The sequence below is a fragment of the Oncorhynchus tshawytscha genome, linkage group LG11 (genome assembly GCF_018296145.1).
Source record: "Oncorhynchus tshawytscha isolate Ot180627B linkage group LG11, Otsh_v2.0, whole genome shotgun sequence".
Classification (NCBI taxonomy): Eukaryota; Metazoa; Chordata; class Actinopteri; order Salmoniformes; family Salmonidae; genus Oncorhynchus; species Oncorhynchus tshawytscha.
The window spans coordinates 13,653,020-13,665,442 of NC_056439.1; the positions used below are offsets into that span (position 1 = coordinate 13,653,020).

General features: G+C 42.7%; 1 protein-coding gene across 4 annotated transcripts in view; it reads left to right on the forward strand.

Moving 5' to 3' along the window:
• LOC112234387 overlaps positions 1-12,423 on the forward strand; it is a 70,567-nt gene that overhangs the window by 40,477 nt on the left and 17,667 nt on the right. For 3 of the 4 annotated variants that reach the window (XM_024402465.2, XM_024402464.2, XM_024402468.2), the window contains one exon: positions 4,444-5,925. The exons of the other annotated variant lie outside the window; for it this stretch is intronic. In XM_024402465.2, the coding sequence (XP_024258233.1) occupies positions 4,444-4,569 (126 nt within the window). In that variant the 3' untranslated portion in view covers positions 4,570-5,925. Of the gene's footprint in view, positions 1-4,443; positions 5,926-12,423 lie in introns of those variants that run through there. 4 annotated transcript variants of the gene reach the window in all.

The window sequence follows — 12,423 nt, forward strand, 5'->3', positions numbered from 1 at the left end:
ACCTAATTCTCTCTCTCTTTCCTGGCATGGGACCAGGAGAGACTAGATTTCAGGATGCTGTGTATCCCTGGAAATAATAAGAATTAATGTAAACAAAACAGTTTTGAAAACATGGCTTGTCCCAAAAAAGTGGTCTCTTGGCAAAACTTACCCCAGGTATGGGGTCAGTATAGGGACAGGGTAAGTTGAGCAGCCTTGAGATAACTGGGTGATGGTAGGTAAAAGTTTTTGTTCGTGGCAGAGGAGGCTGGTGGGAGGAACCATTACAACGAGCCCGTTCTATAGCTCCTCCCACCAGTCTCCTCTGATTCATGGAATGGGGGTGTGGTATATTGTATATCTTAAATGTATTCCTTCATGCAGATATAGATCTCTACCCTTCATTTCTTGACCAGTTGTCTGGGACAGGGATGTGCCAATTCATAGCAGCCTCAAATGCAGAGAAGTTGCCTAAGTCCATGAAACTGGTTCGTGTAATTCTTAATATGTTTAGCAAGCTCAGACTCCATGTCATCAGAGCCTCTCTTTTGCACAGGTACAGTGCATTCGGAAAGTATTCAGACCCCTTGACTTTTTTCCATATTTTGTTACGTTACAGCCTTATCCTAAAATGAGGAAAAAACAATGTCATGCAATCTACACACAATACCACATTAAGTGAAAATGAGTTAAGATTTTTTTTAATTTACTATTTTTTTTTAAATGTAAAAAATATTCTGACCCTTTGCTATGAGACATGAAATTAAGCTCAGGTGCATCCTGTTTCGATTGATTGTCCTTGATGTTTCTGCAACTTGATTGGAGTCCACCTGTGGTAAATTCAATTGATTGCTATGATTTGAAAGGCACACACACCTGACTATATAAGCTCCCACAGTTGACCGTTCAAGTCAAAGCAAAAACCAAGACATGAGGTCGAAGGAATTGTCTGTAGAACTCCGTGACAGGATTGTGTCCATTCACAGATCTGGGGAAGAGTACCAAAAAAATGTTGCAGCATTGAAGGTCCTAAAGAAAAAAGTGGCCTCCAAAGAAGTTTAGAAACACCAAGACTCTTCCTAGAGCTGGCAGCCCGGCCGGGGAATCGGGGAAGGAAGGCCGGTGAGGTGACCAAGAACCTGATGGTCACTCTGACCCAGCCAGAGTTCCTCTGTGGAGATGGGAGAACCTTCCAAAAGGACTACCATCTCTGCAGCACTCCACCAATCAAGCCTTTATGATAGTGGCCAGACGGAAGCCAGACCTCAGTAAAAGGCACATGACAGCCCGCTTGGAGTTTGCCAAAAGGCAACTAAAGTCTCTCAGACCATGAGAAACAAGATTGTCTGGTTTGATGAAACCAAGATTGATCTCTTTGGCCTGAATGCCATAACATCACGTCTGGAGGAAACCTGGCACCATCCCTACGGTGAAGCATGGTGTTGGCAGCATCATGCAGTGGGGATGTTTTTGAGCTGCAGGGACTCGGAGACTAGTCAGGTTCGAGGGAAAGATGAACCAGAGATCCTTGATGAAAATCTGCTCAGGACCTCAGACTGGGGCGATGGTTCACCTTCTCTGGAGAAACCTGAAAATAGCTGTGCAGCAACATTGCCCATCCAACCTGAGAGAGCTTGAGAGGATCTGCAGAGAAGAATGGGAGAAACTCCCCAAATACAGGTGTGCCAAGCTTGTAGCGTCATACCCAAGAAGACTCGAGACTGTTTTCGCTGCCAAAGGTACTTCAACAGTCCTGAATAAAGGGTCTAAAAACCTGTTTTTGCTTTGTCATTATGGGGTATTGTGTGTAGATTGTTTTTGTCCATTTTAGAATGAGACTGCAACATATCAAAATGTGGAAAAAGTCAAGTGGTCTGAATACTTTCCGAATGCACTGTACATGTTCATTTTCTTTTTTGTCAATGTACCTCGTCAGTATCATTTTTTCATCCCTTGCTGCTGCTCAAATGGACTCTCAAGAACCTCAAGGGGAGCTAGACCCCTGATTGTTTTACGTTTCAATAAACCAGCAGCATACCACCCTGCATACCACTGCTGGCTTGCTTCTGATGCTAAAAGCAGGGTTGGTTCTGGTCAGTTCCTGGATAGGAGACCAGATGCTGCTGGAAGTGGTGCTGGAGGGCCAGTAGGAGGCACTCTTTCCTCTGGTCTAAAAATATATATATATCCCATTGCCCCAGAGCAGTGATTGGGGACACTGCCCTGTGTAGGGTGCCGTCTTTTGGATGGGATGTTAAACGGGTGTCCTGACTCTGAGGTCATTAAAGATCCCATGGCACTTATCGTAAGAGTAGGGGTGTTAACCCCGGTGTCCTGGCTAAATTCCCAATCTGGCCCTCAAACCATCAGTCACCTAATAATCCCCAGTTTACAATTGGCTCATTAATCCCCCTCCTCTCCCCTGTAACTATTCCCCAGGACGTTGCTGCAAATGAGAGCGTGTTGTCAGTCTACTTACCTGCTAAAATAACGGATAAATACAATAAAATACGGGGCATGATGTAACAATTGTCTGTAACAATAAAAAATCTTGAGTTCAAATGCATGAGCTATTACAAAAATACTATGTATATTATTACAAAAACTGACTATGTGTTGGGTATGGTGGCCATTGGCTCAACTTACCCCAAGGCAAACAATTAGACTATTACCCGACACAACTACAACGATGCACTTTCATGCTAGGTTTAGGACTTCATTTTGAAGCTTGTCGAGACACTAACTGATGAACAAAACAATCTTACAATGATCTACTTTGGTTTAGACTTCTGACTTTGTGAAAGTCTGTTTTTTGGACAACTTGTTTACCACTTTTTCCATGTGGTTTCTTCCTTCACAGACTCCATTTTGTTTATGCTTTCCTAGTAACAAGGGTTGGCTTAACTAACCCTTCACCTCAATTTACCCCACTCTCCCCTACTCCTGAAACTTCAGCTCTGGGGTGAGAGAGAGTAGGAGGAGGTGGAGAGAGCTCTTTCTCAGGGATGGAGCCGCCAAGAGCAGTGTCTGGTTTCAGCCCCCGAAGAGGAGGTGGAAGAGAGAGGGGGGGATTGTGAGTGGAAGAGCAAGTTCGAGACAGAGGGATGCAGAGCTGGATGAAAGACTCCTGTTAAGAAGCGTGAGACTGGCAGCACCTCAATGTGTCCATTTAAAGTTAGCATTATCGTGCTAGCTGGCAATATTAGTGTGCTTTGATCCAGGCTCAGGTCAGGATACGGGAGTGAAGAGGAGACGTAAATGACATCTTATTAGAGCTGCTGGTCAGAAAAACTTACCCCAAGGTATTGTAGAGCAGAGCTTTATTTAACGTTTAATGCACTTTACACTTGATGTGGAAGTCAGCACATTACTGTAACAGCATGTACAGTATATTGAGGTGATGGAGAAGGCAGAGAAATATGACACTGAAGGGATGTGGGGTGGGGTGGAGAAATGGGTTCAGGTTGAGAGAGGGATTAAAAGAGAGGAAGGAGGATGATGAAATGATAGAATGAATCGCACAAACCCCAGACTCTCTCATTCTCCTCTGTTTGCCCTCTATCCACGGAGGCCAGTTCCTGATTACAGTGTGTGGGGCCTTGTGATACTGTAGGTCAATCTTTCACCCTAGAACTTCCACTACCCCCCTGAGTAGGCCGGAGAAAGTGCTGCCTCACTGCCAAATGACACAAAGTAATTTCCTGTCGAGGGGAAAACGACGTGGGCTAATTTTAGACATACCCTGCAGTCCTTCACAACAGAGAAGAGTGAGAGTCCTGCCCAGGGCTCTGTACAGTATGCAATGGAAGAGTGTTATGTCACTAGCCCTGTTATGAATATAAAGTCTCACTGAAAATGTAGAAATGAAATATACTTTTCCATTCAGTTCTCTTCCTGCATGTCTGTGGTTTTGGTTACATTTGTCATTCACTTGCAGAAATATCAGATATACTTAACAGGAATGTTTCAGTTCTTGGCGTCACTATTCAAAGTCACTAAAAGTAATTGTTCTAAGCTCAGTTGAAGCAGAATTTAGTGAGAAATTGAGTTTCAATTATTGCTTTATGTACCCTATCTGCAGTTATTCTGGATGCAATGGAATGATTACCAAAGTCGTTCCAGGGTATCTCCGTGGCATAGGGACAAAATGGTTGCCTTAGTTTCTACCCCATCCAGGCTAGTTGAATGAAAGGGCTCCATCCCATAAATAGTTCTCTTCTGCCTACTGTGAATCTTAGCTCTGTAAAGAGGGCACCAGCTAGCATCACTTTAGCCTCTAACTCTGACCTAGCTACAGTAGGGGTGGCTGACCAGTATATTACCACTAACTAATGCCTAGGGAAGCAGGGTAAGCACTGTTTTTTCCATCTACCCAGATTCATAGAGGATAAAAAAAACAGATTAGCAAAAACACTAACTATTCCTTCCTTTGGTTAACCATCCTGTCTCTTTTTCTGTCCACAGAACTTGACTGGCACTCGCCCTCTACCCAGGTATGCCTACGATCCCTCCATTTTTGCCTTCCGGTCCCTCAGCACGGTCCCTCCTTGCAGTCCACTGACTCCGTCCGAAGACCGCCCATGTGTGTGAGGGGATAACACCAACAGACCCCTCCACACACTTATTGACTCTATAGGAGACCCCCAGACTTGTCTCAGCTTTGAAGATGAGACTGTGCTAAATAATGAGTAATAATGACCGATAGGATAATTTGACAAAGCCAATGTTTGAAAGGTCAATATTGTACTCTCAGGTAATCCCACTCTGTCAAGTCATGCTCTTGCTCAGACAACTGCTCAACAAACACAAGCATCTAATACACCAAGAATGGGGTGATCTTAACCCTGATATTGAATGATGATGTGAGACATGCCGATTGTATGTACTGGGGAATGATAAGGCTGCAATTGAAGTCTCTTTGAAAATACACCGCTTCACTCAAGCTCTTAGTTCCAAGGACACTTCAGATATTTCATACATTAACAGCTGTCTTTTGGATGTCTGTTCAGAAAATGGACTTCACTATCAAATATATTTTCAAAGGACAACACAAGCATTGGAAAGCGTTCAGACTACTCCGATGCATTTGATATTCACAAGAGAACTGTATCTTGATGACAATCAAGGGTCAATCAAACTCAAGACAGGTTCATTGTCTAGACTGGAAAAAGCTCATTAGGACCACTCATTAACAGAGGGGTTCTTGATACATTGCAAGCTGTACACTGCACTATACATGTAGAGTCAATTTCTTTGTATGTATCAACCAGTTAGAGGGAAACTGGCCTGACAATCTGTCCTAATACACATGAATAGGTTGTGGTGACAGGGCATCCCCTGACACATGCAGTCATTTGAAAGTAAAGTAGATGTCTGTCTGCATTACTATTTTGTGGATGTTATTTGAATTGTCCAGGTAATAAGCTACTACGGCATGTATGATCGTAGTTCACGTTAACCTTAAAACATTTTTTTTTTTGGCCTCAACCTGTCTGAGTTTGATTTTCACTGTAGAGGAAAACCATTGTCCTCTTTTCCTGCATGCATTTCACTGTGCTGAGGTGTAGAAAAGAACAGTATGTAAGCATTTAAGGGAAGTATAAGAAATCTACTAGAATGACATGATATTTCTAACCCGTACCTTCTTTTCTTGTAAGAGACAACCAACATTATCCTTCTGAATGACATTCCTGATGGATTGAATGTAAAACTGAAAGTAGTCTTAACTGTAGAGTCGTTATGCTAGGGTAATCAGAGGACAGATATGAAAAACCTTTTCTCAAGTGACATGACAACCTATTTATGCACATGAATGTATACCGTGATGGACATGTTGAGATCAAAACAGTGTCGTCACCGTAACCAAGCTCTTCTAAAGTAACTGCTGTGATGTTTCTTTGTCCCTCGCATTACTTCTGAACAAATAAACGCCCTGTGGCCTCTTGATTCTTAGGAGTGATTTTTATTTTTACATTTCTACATTTGCGTCAATATACAATATACAGTGCATTTGGAAATTATTTAGACTCCTTCCCATTTTCCACATTGTTACAGCCGATTTCTAAAATGCATTCAAAATGTTCCCTCATCTACACACAATACACCATAATGTCAAAGCAAAAATAACCCTACGGTCGCTGACAGTGCTCCTCTGTGTAGATGGGAGAACCTTCCATAAGGACAACCATCTCTGCAACACCACACCAATAAGGCCTTTATGGACTGGTCCATTTTTATCCCTATGGTGAAGCATGGTGGTGGCAGCGTCATGCTGTGGGGAGACTAGTCAGGAACGAGGGAAAGATGAACGGAGAAATATACAGAGAGACCCTTGATGAAAACCTGCTCAGGACCTCAAACTTGGGGCAAAGGTTAACCTTCCAAAAGAGACAATGACTCTAAGCACACAGCCAAGACTCTGGAGAGACCTGAAAATAGCTGTGCAGGGACACTCCCCTCCAACCTGACAGAGCTTGAGAGGATCTGCAGATGAATGGGAGAAACTCCCCAAATACCAAGCTTGTAGCATCATACCTAAGAAGACTTGAGGTTGTAATCGTTGCCAAAGGTGCATCAACAAAGTACTGAATAAAGGGTCTGAATACTTATGTAAATGCTATACAATGGGGCAAAAAAGTATTTAGTCAGCCACCAATTGTGCAAGTTCTCCCACTTAAAAGGATGAGAGGCCTGTAATTTCCATCATAGGTACACTTCAACTATGACAGACAAAAAGAGAAAAAAATCCAGAATATCACATTGTAAGATTTTTAATGAATTTATTTGCAAATTATGGTGAAAATAAGTATTTGGTCAATAACAAAAGTTTCTCAATACTTTGTTATATACCCTTTGTTGGCAATGACAGAGGTCAAACGTTTTCTGTGTCTTCACAAGGTTTTCACACACTGTTGCTGGTATTTTGGCCCATTCCTCCATGCAGATCTCCTCTAGAGCAGTGATGTTTTGGGGCTGTTGCTGGGCAACACGGACTTTCAACTCCCTCCAAAGATTTTCTATGGGGTTGAGATCTGGAGACTGGCTAGGCCACTCCAGGAACTTGAAATGCTTCTTACGAAGCCACTCCTTCGTTGCCCGGGCGGTGTGTTTGGGATCATTGTCATGCTGAAAGACCCAGCCACTTTTCATCTTCAATGCCCTTGCTGACGGAAGGAGGTTTTCACTCAAAATCTCACGGTACATGGCCCCATTCATTCTTTCCTTTACACGGATCAGTCGTCCTGGTCCCTTTGCAGAAAAACAGCCCCAAAGCATGATGTTTCCACCCCCATGCTTCACAGTAGGTATGGTGTTATTTGGACGCAACTCAGCATTCTTTGTCCTCCAAATACGACGAGTTGAGTTTTTACCAAAAAGTTATATTTTGGTTTCATCTGACCATATGACATTCTCCCAATCTTCTGCTGGATCATCCAAATGCTCTCTAGCAAACTTCAGACGGGCCTGGACATGTACTGGCTTAAGCAGGGGGACACGTCTGGCACTGCAGGATTTGAGTCCCTGGCGGTGTAGTGTGTTACTGATGTTAGGCTTTGTTACTTTGGTCCCAGCTCTCTGCAGGTCATTGACTAGGTCCCATGTGGTTCTGGGATTTTTGCTCACCGTTCTTGTGATCATTTTGACCCCACGGGGTGAGATCTTGCGTGGAGCCCCAGATCGAGGGAGATTATCAGTGGTCTTGTATGTCTTCCATTTCCTAATAATTGCTCCCACAGTTTATTTCTTCAAACCAAGCTGCTTACCTATTGCAGATTCAGTCTTCCCAGCCTGGTGCAGGTCAACAATTTTGTTTCTGGTGTCCTTTGACAGCTCTTTGGTCTTGGCCATAGTGGAGTTTGGAGTGTGACTGTTTGAGGTTGTGGACAGGTGTCTTTTATACTGATAACAAGTTCAAACAGGTGCCATTAATACAGGTAACACGTGGAGGACAGAGGAGCCTCTTAAAGAAGAAGTTACAGGTCTGTGAGAGCCAGAAATCTTGCTTGTTTGTAGGTGACCAAATACTTATTTTCCACCATAATTTGCAAATAAATAAATTTAAAATCCTACAATGTGATTTTCTGTATTTTTTTTCTCATTTTGTCTGTCATAGTTGAAGTGTACCTATGATGAAAATTACAGGCCTCTCTCATCTTTTTAAGTGGGAGAACTTGCACAATTGGTGGCTGACTAAATACTTTTTTGCCACACTGTATTTAAGTTTTTTATTTTTAATAAATTTGCAAACATTTCTAACAACTTAGTGTCTGAATACTTTCCAAATGCACTGTACAGTGCTGTCATCAAAAGAATTGTCCTCACAATTTCCATTTTAGAGCAGAGCACATTACAGGTAATAATTCTACATGCATTGACACAGATTACCATTTTGTATTACTGTAGCTATGTACCAGGGTTGGTGTCAATTCCATTTCAATGCAGGAGGTGAATTCAAAAACAAGTGAATTTATTTTCAATGAGGACAATCTCCCATGCAATCTCTTTTGTGTCTCTATACTCTGTGTGGCCGTCCTCGTTGCCCTGGCCCACCCAGCTCCTGATCCATGACCCTGGCTTACTGCATCTCTAGCCCCAGTACTGGTGGAGCTCTGGGAGTTGAATCCTGGGTCACTCAAATTGACTGTATGAAGCCCAAACAGATATTTGAATAAAACAATAATTTCAAATCTTTCAAATCAAACCATCACATCTTTATTATTCGTGGGAATAGAACAGATTTCCCAAATTAAAATTACTTGGAGATAAAAAACATTGTTCTGAAAACTTCGGGGGCCAAATAAAACCACGCGGGAGCCAAATTCGGCCCACGGGCTGCCAGTTGAGGAACCCTGATATAGAAGGTCAGGCAGCATGGTTCAACTGTGCCGGGCCAGGTGCTTAGAGCTCCAGAGTGGCGCGGTGGTCAAAGGCATTGCATCTCAGTGCTAGAGGTGTCACTACAGACCCTGGTTTGATTTCGGGCTGTATCACAAATAAAATGAAACAGAGCTGGATCTGGAGCCAGGGGCAGACTGGTCCATTTTTAGCCTAGTGGGCCTATTTAACTTTGTTTGTTTTTTTCACACAAAATTATAATTTTCTGGCTAATAATGTGGGCCTCAAGGAATAAAATGGGGTGGTGTGTTAGAAATGCCAGGACCAATTTTTGGTTCCAATCTGCCCATCTGGAGCTAGAGCCCAGGGCCAAAGCTGTCTGAAGGTCCAGCAGGACACTTCCCAATACACCTTAGGAGTGGGTGGGGAAGTGGGATTTGAATGTATTACAGCATGTGCTTGCATACAGTATTTCTTTATGCAACTGTGTGTATTTTCAGAGTGTGTGCAGCTTGTGCACCTGGTATGTGGGTTATATGCAGCTAAGGCATCTGCAGATATATGTTAATATTAAGAATCAAGATTAACATACAGTATATGAGTATTTAACACCAGTGTGTGTCTCTGTATGTGCAGAGGTTGAGTGGTGGCGTAGTAGACCGAGGCAGGACTTGTGTTGTATCACATCAAAGCCTGCCAAGACTGCAAGGTTCACAACCCTCCTCACTGGGTCACAATAGAACATCTCACCAAACGGTGCAAGCCAATCCTGCAAGCTTTTTACCGTCAGTGTGTGTGTGTGAGAGCCACTGACGTCAGCACCACTCTACTGGGTTGGCTGTGAGAAAAGGGCCTGTAGTGAGGCAGATGGGGATGGTGCAAGCTTTGGAAGAGAGGGAGTGTGAAAATGGAGTGGAAGATATGGATGGAGTGGTTGAACTGGAGATGAGACGGCATGAATGGCTACAAACATGTAGCTATTTCTGAGTGGAAATTAGTATTCACTGCAAACCTTCAAAGATGAAATCCGAACAATCCGTGGGCTAAGTACTGTGTGGTCAACTTTATTGTACAAATAAAAAGTAACAAAATATGTGACTTTTGGAAAGGGTAATACTTTTAACCTTCCAGGTTTAAGTCTCAGTTGAAGGAGGGGATAGGATACAATAGTAGTGAGGTGGAGGAGGAGAAAGAGGAAGAGAATGAACAAATGCCATGTGGTATTTCTGAGGCAGAATAATCCTACTCTAGGCAGCTTGCCACACACACAAAACCCTATTTCACACACAAACCAGCCTGCCAAACGCTGAATCACTCACTCGTAATGAAGATCTGGTTAAAAAGAGACTTTGGAGTGGGAGGACACACACACAAACTACTGTTGACGACTCATTATCAGCTTGCGTTTTATCTGGTAATGCCACACAAGTGTCCAGATGGCCTGCAAAGCTGCTTCAATGCTCTCCCTCCCTCCCCCCCCCGCTCACTCTCCTTTGAAAGAGGGTTACGCCAGCAATCGACAGAGTGAAACCCAGCAGGAAGTCCATACTGTTCGGACGTCAGGTGGGCTTAGCTGCAAGAGAGCAGCCAAAGTAACAAAGCTGACCTCAGATGAGTGAATATCTGCGCTAAAGCTAAATGTTTCACTATATTATGTACAGTCATCAGACATACGATAGGGCCGAATCAAATTTCAGTTAGAGACTAGGTTTAAGTGCAGGCTATCTTTGTTACGTACAAGGGGGAGAGCCTAACCAGAATCTGAGGACTGATATCTAAACCATAATGGTTTATTCACATTGTTCAAGGATAAGTAATGCAAAACATTCAACAAGTTGTTTCAATTTCATGATTATCATGAAAAAAGGAGGCAATGGTTACCACGAGTCAACTGCAAACTGGCGACCACATAAAAATCAAAATGAGGAAAACATGGAATGTTTTACCAGTTTCAGGCTGTTTCAGCCTCTACAATGTTGCCATTTACTCAAAAAATGAATTAAAATATGGTAAAACATAAGTTGTATGCAATATGGAGAGGGGGTAAACACTGAGGCGACAGTTACCGGTGTGTGTGTGTTGCTGATAAGTTTGCAGGTGGGTGGAGTCGACAGAAGGGTCAAACATTTATGCCTTGTGTTCAGAAGCCGTTGAGGTGGGTATGGCCATCCCCAGACTGACCTGTAGACTTGGAGGACAACGTTTTAGGCATATTAGTCTGAACACGAACATGTACAATAAGAAAGAAGAGACAGGGCGGTGACCAAAGAATCTTAAGTTCCTGCTTGAATACTTAGTGGCCTCGGTAGATCACACATTTAGTATGTTGGCCTGTTGATATATGAAGTTTCTGGCCATCTGCTCCACGAACAAAACCCTACCTAATCATATGTGTGAAAGCTATGGGGAAAAATAATTATTCTATCTAACCACTCCAACCTTTCTCATGTCACAGTGTCTGCCAATGACATACGTTTCTCTGTAGGCACTCGGATGCAAATTTATCCCTCTAATCATCCAAGAAACAAATTGTGGATTACTTGCTAGTTGCTACATACAATGAGTTTTGGCAATGAATCATGTCAGTGTTTATAGCTAATTTGCAGAGAAACAATTGGCCATAAAGCCCGTTTTACTTCCCTTTTCTCTTTCTCCCTCGCCCAGTCATCCCAGGGAGGTCAGGGACAGTCTTATTTTTCTAATTTAGGAGCGTCAGAGCACACAATAAAGTCCCTGATGAGGAACACGGTGCAGTGGACAACACTAGGTTGACAATAATCTTGCTTTGTACTGTACATTTCCTTAGCCTTGTATTGCGTGAGAGAAACTCTTGCTGTAACTCTACAGTAAATGTCACCTAGCTGCCAGCTTACAAGCCTGTGAGATTGCTTAGACAAAAAGGTCTTATGTCTTGGGGAAGGTTCTTCAGCAACAACAAAAACTTGACAGAAATTACATTTCTGTTAAATGGATGAACTACAGTTGATAAGGTTAATGTCCTTGCTTATTAGACAAAGCCAAGCCAAATTGAGTTGTCTTTGACCCCTACCTACAGTAGAGTTTACCTCTAGACATGGCCGCACTAAGTCAAGGGGCCAGGTGGTCTGTAATTGAACTCACAAGATGAAATAACTATAAACTAAGAACTAACAGAAGAATAAACAAGTGAATATAAATAAGATTAGTGGTACCCAGACACAATAGTGCAACAGCATTTCTCTCGCTACAAAGTAGCACTCTTTACGCATGGTACAATTCAGGTAGCAATTTGAATATATACTGAAAAAAATACAGAGACTAAGAGTGTGAATGTCAACATGGTACAATAGAAATCACAGAGCAGCTTAGTCTGCATATTACAACAATGTTACTTAGTAAATTAATTCTGTCCAAGTGTATTGCAGTATCAGCCCAGTTTCTTTGTATACCTCATGTTGATCTAACAGTGAAATGGATTTAGGGGGAATTGTGTAGAAAGCCAGCATACTTGAGTAACAGTAACATAGAATTCGAAAATTCTCCATCAAGTTTTGGCTTGTTATTGGCTAGTGTGCATTGTGCATAGTCTGAGTGTGAGTGAGAGCAAGAGAGAGAGGGGGGCACTGAGCT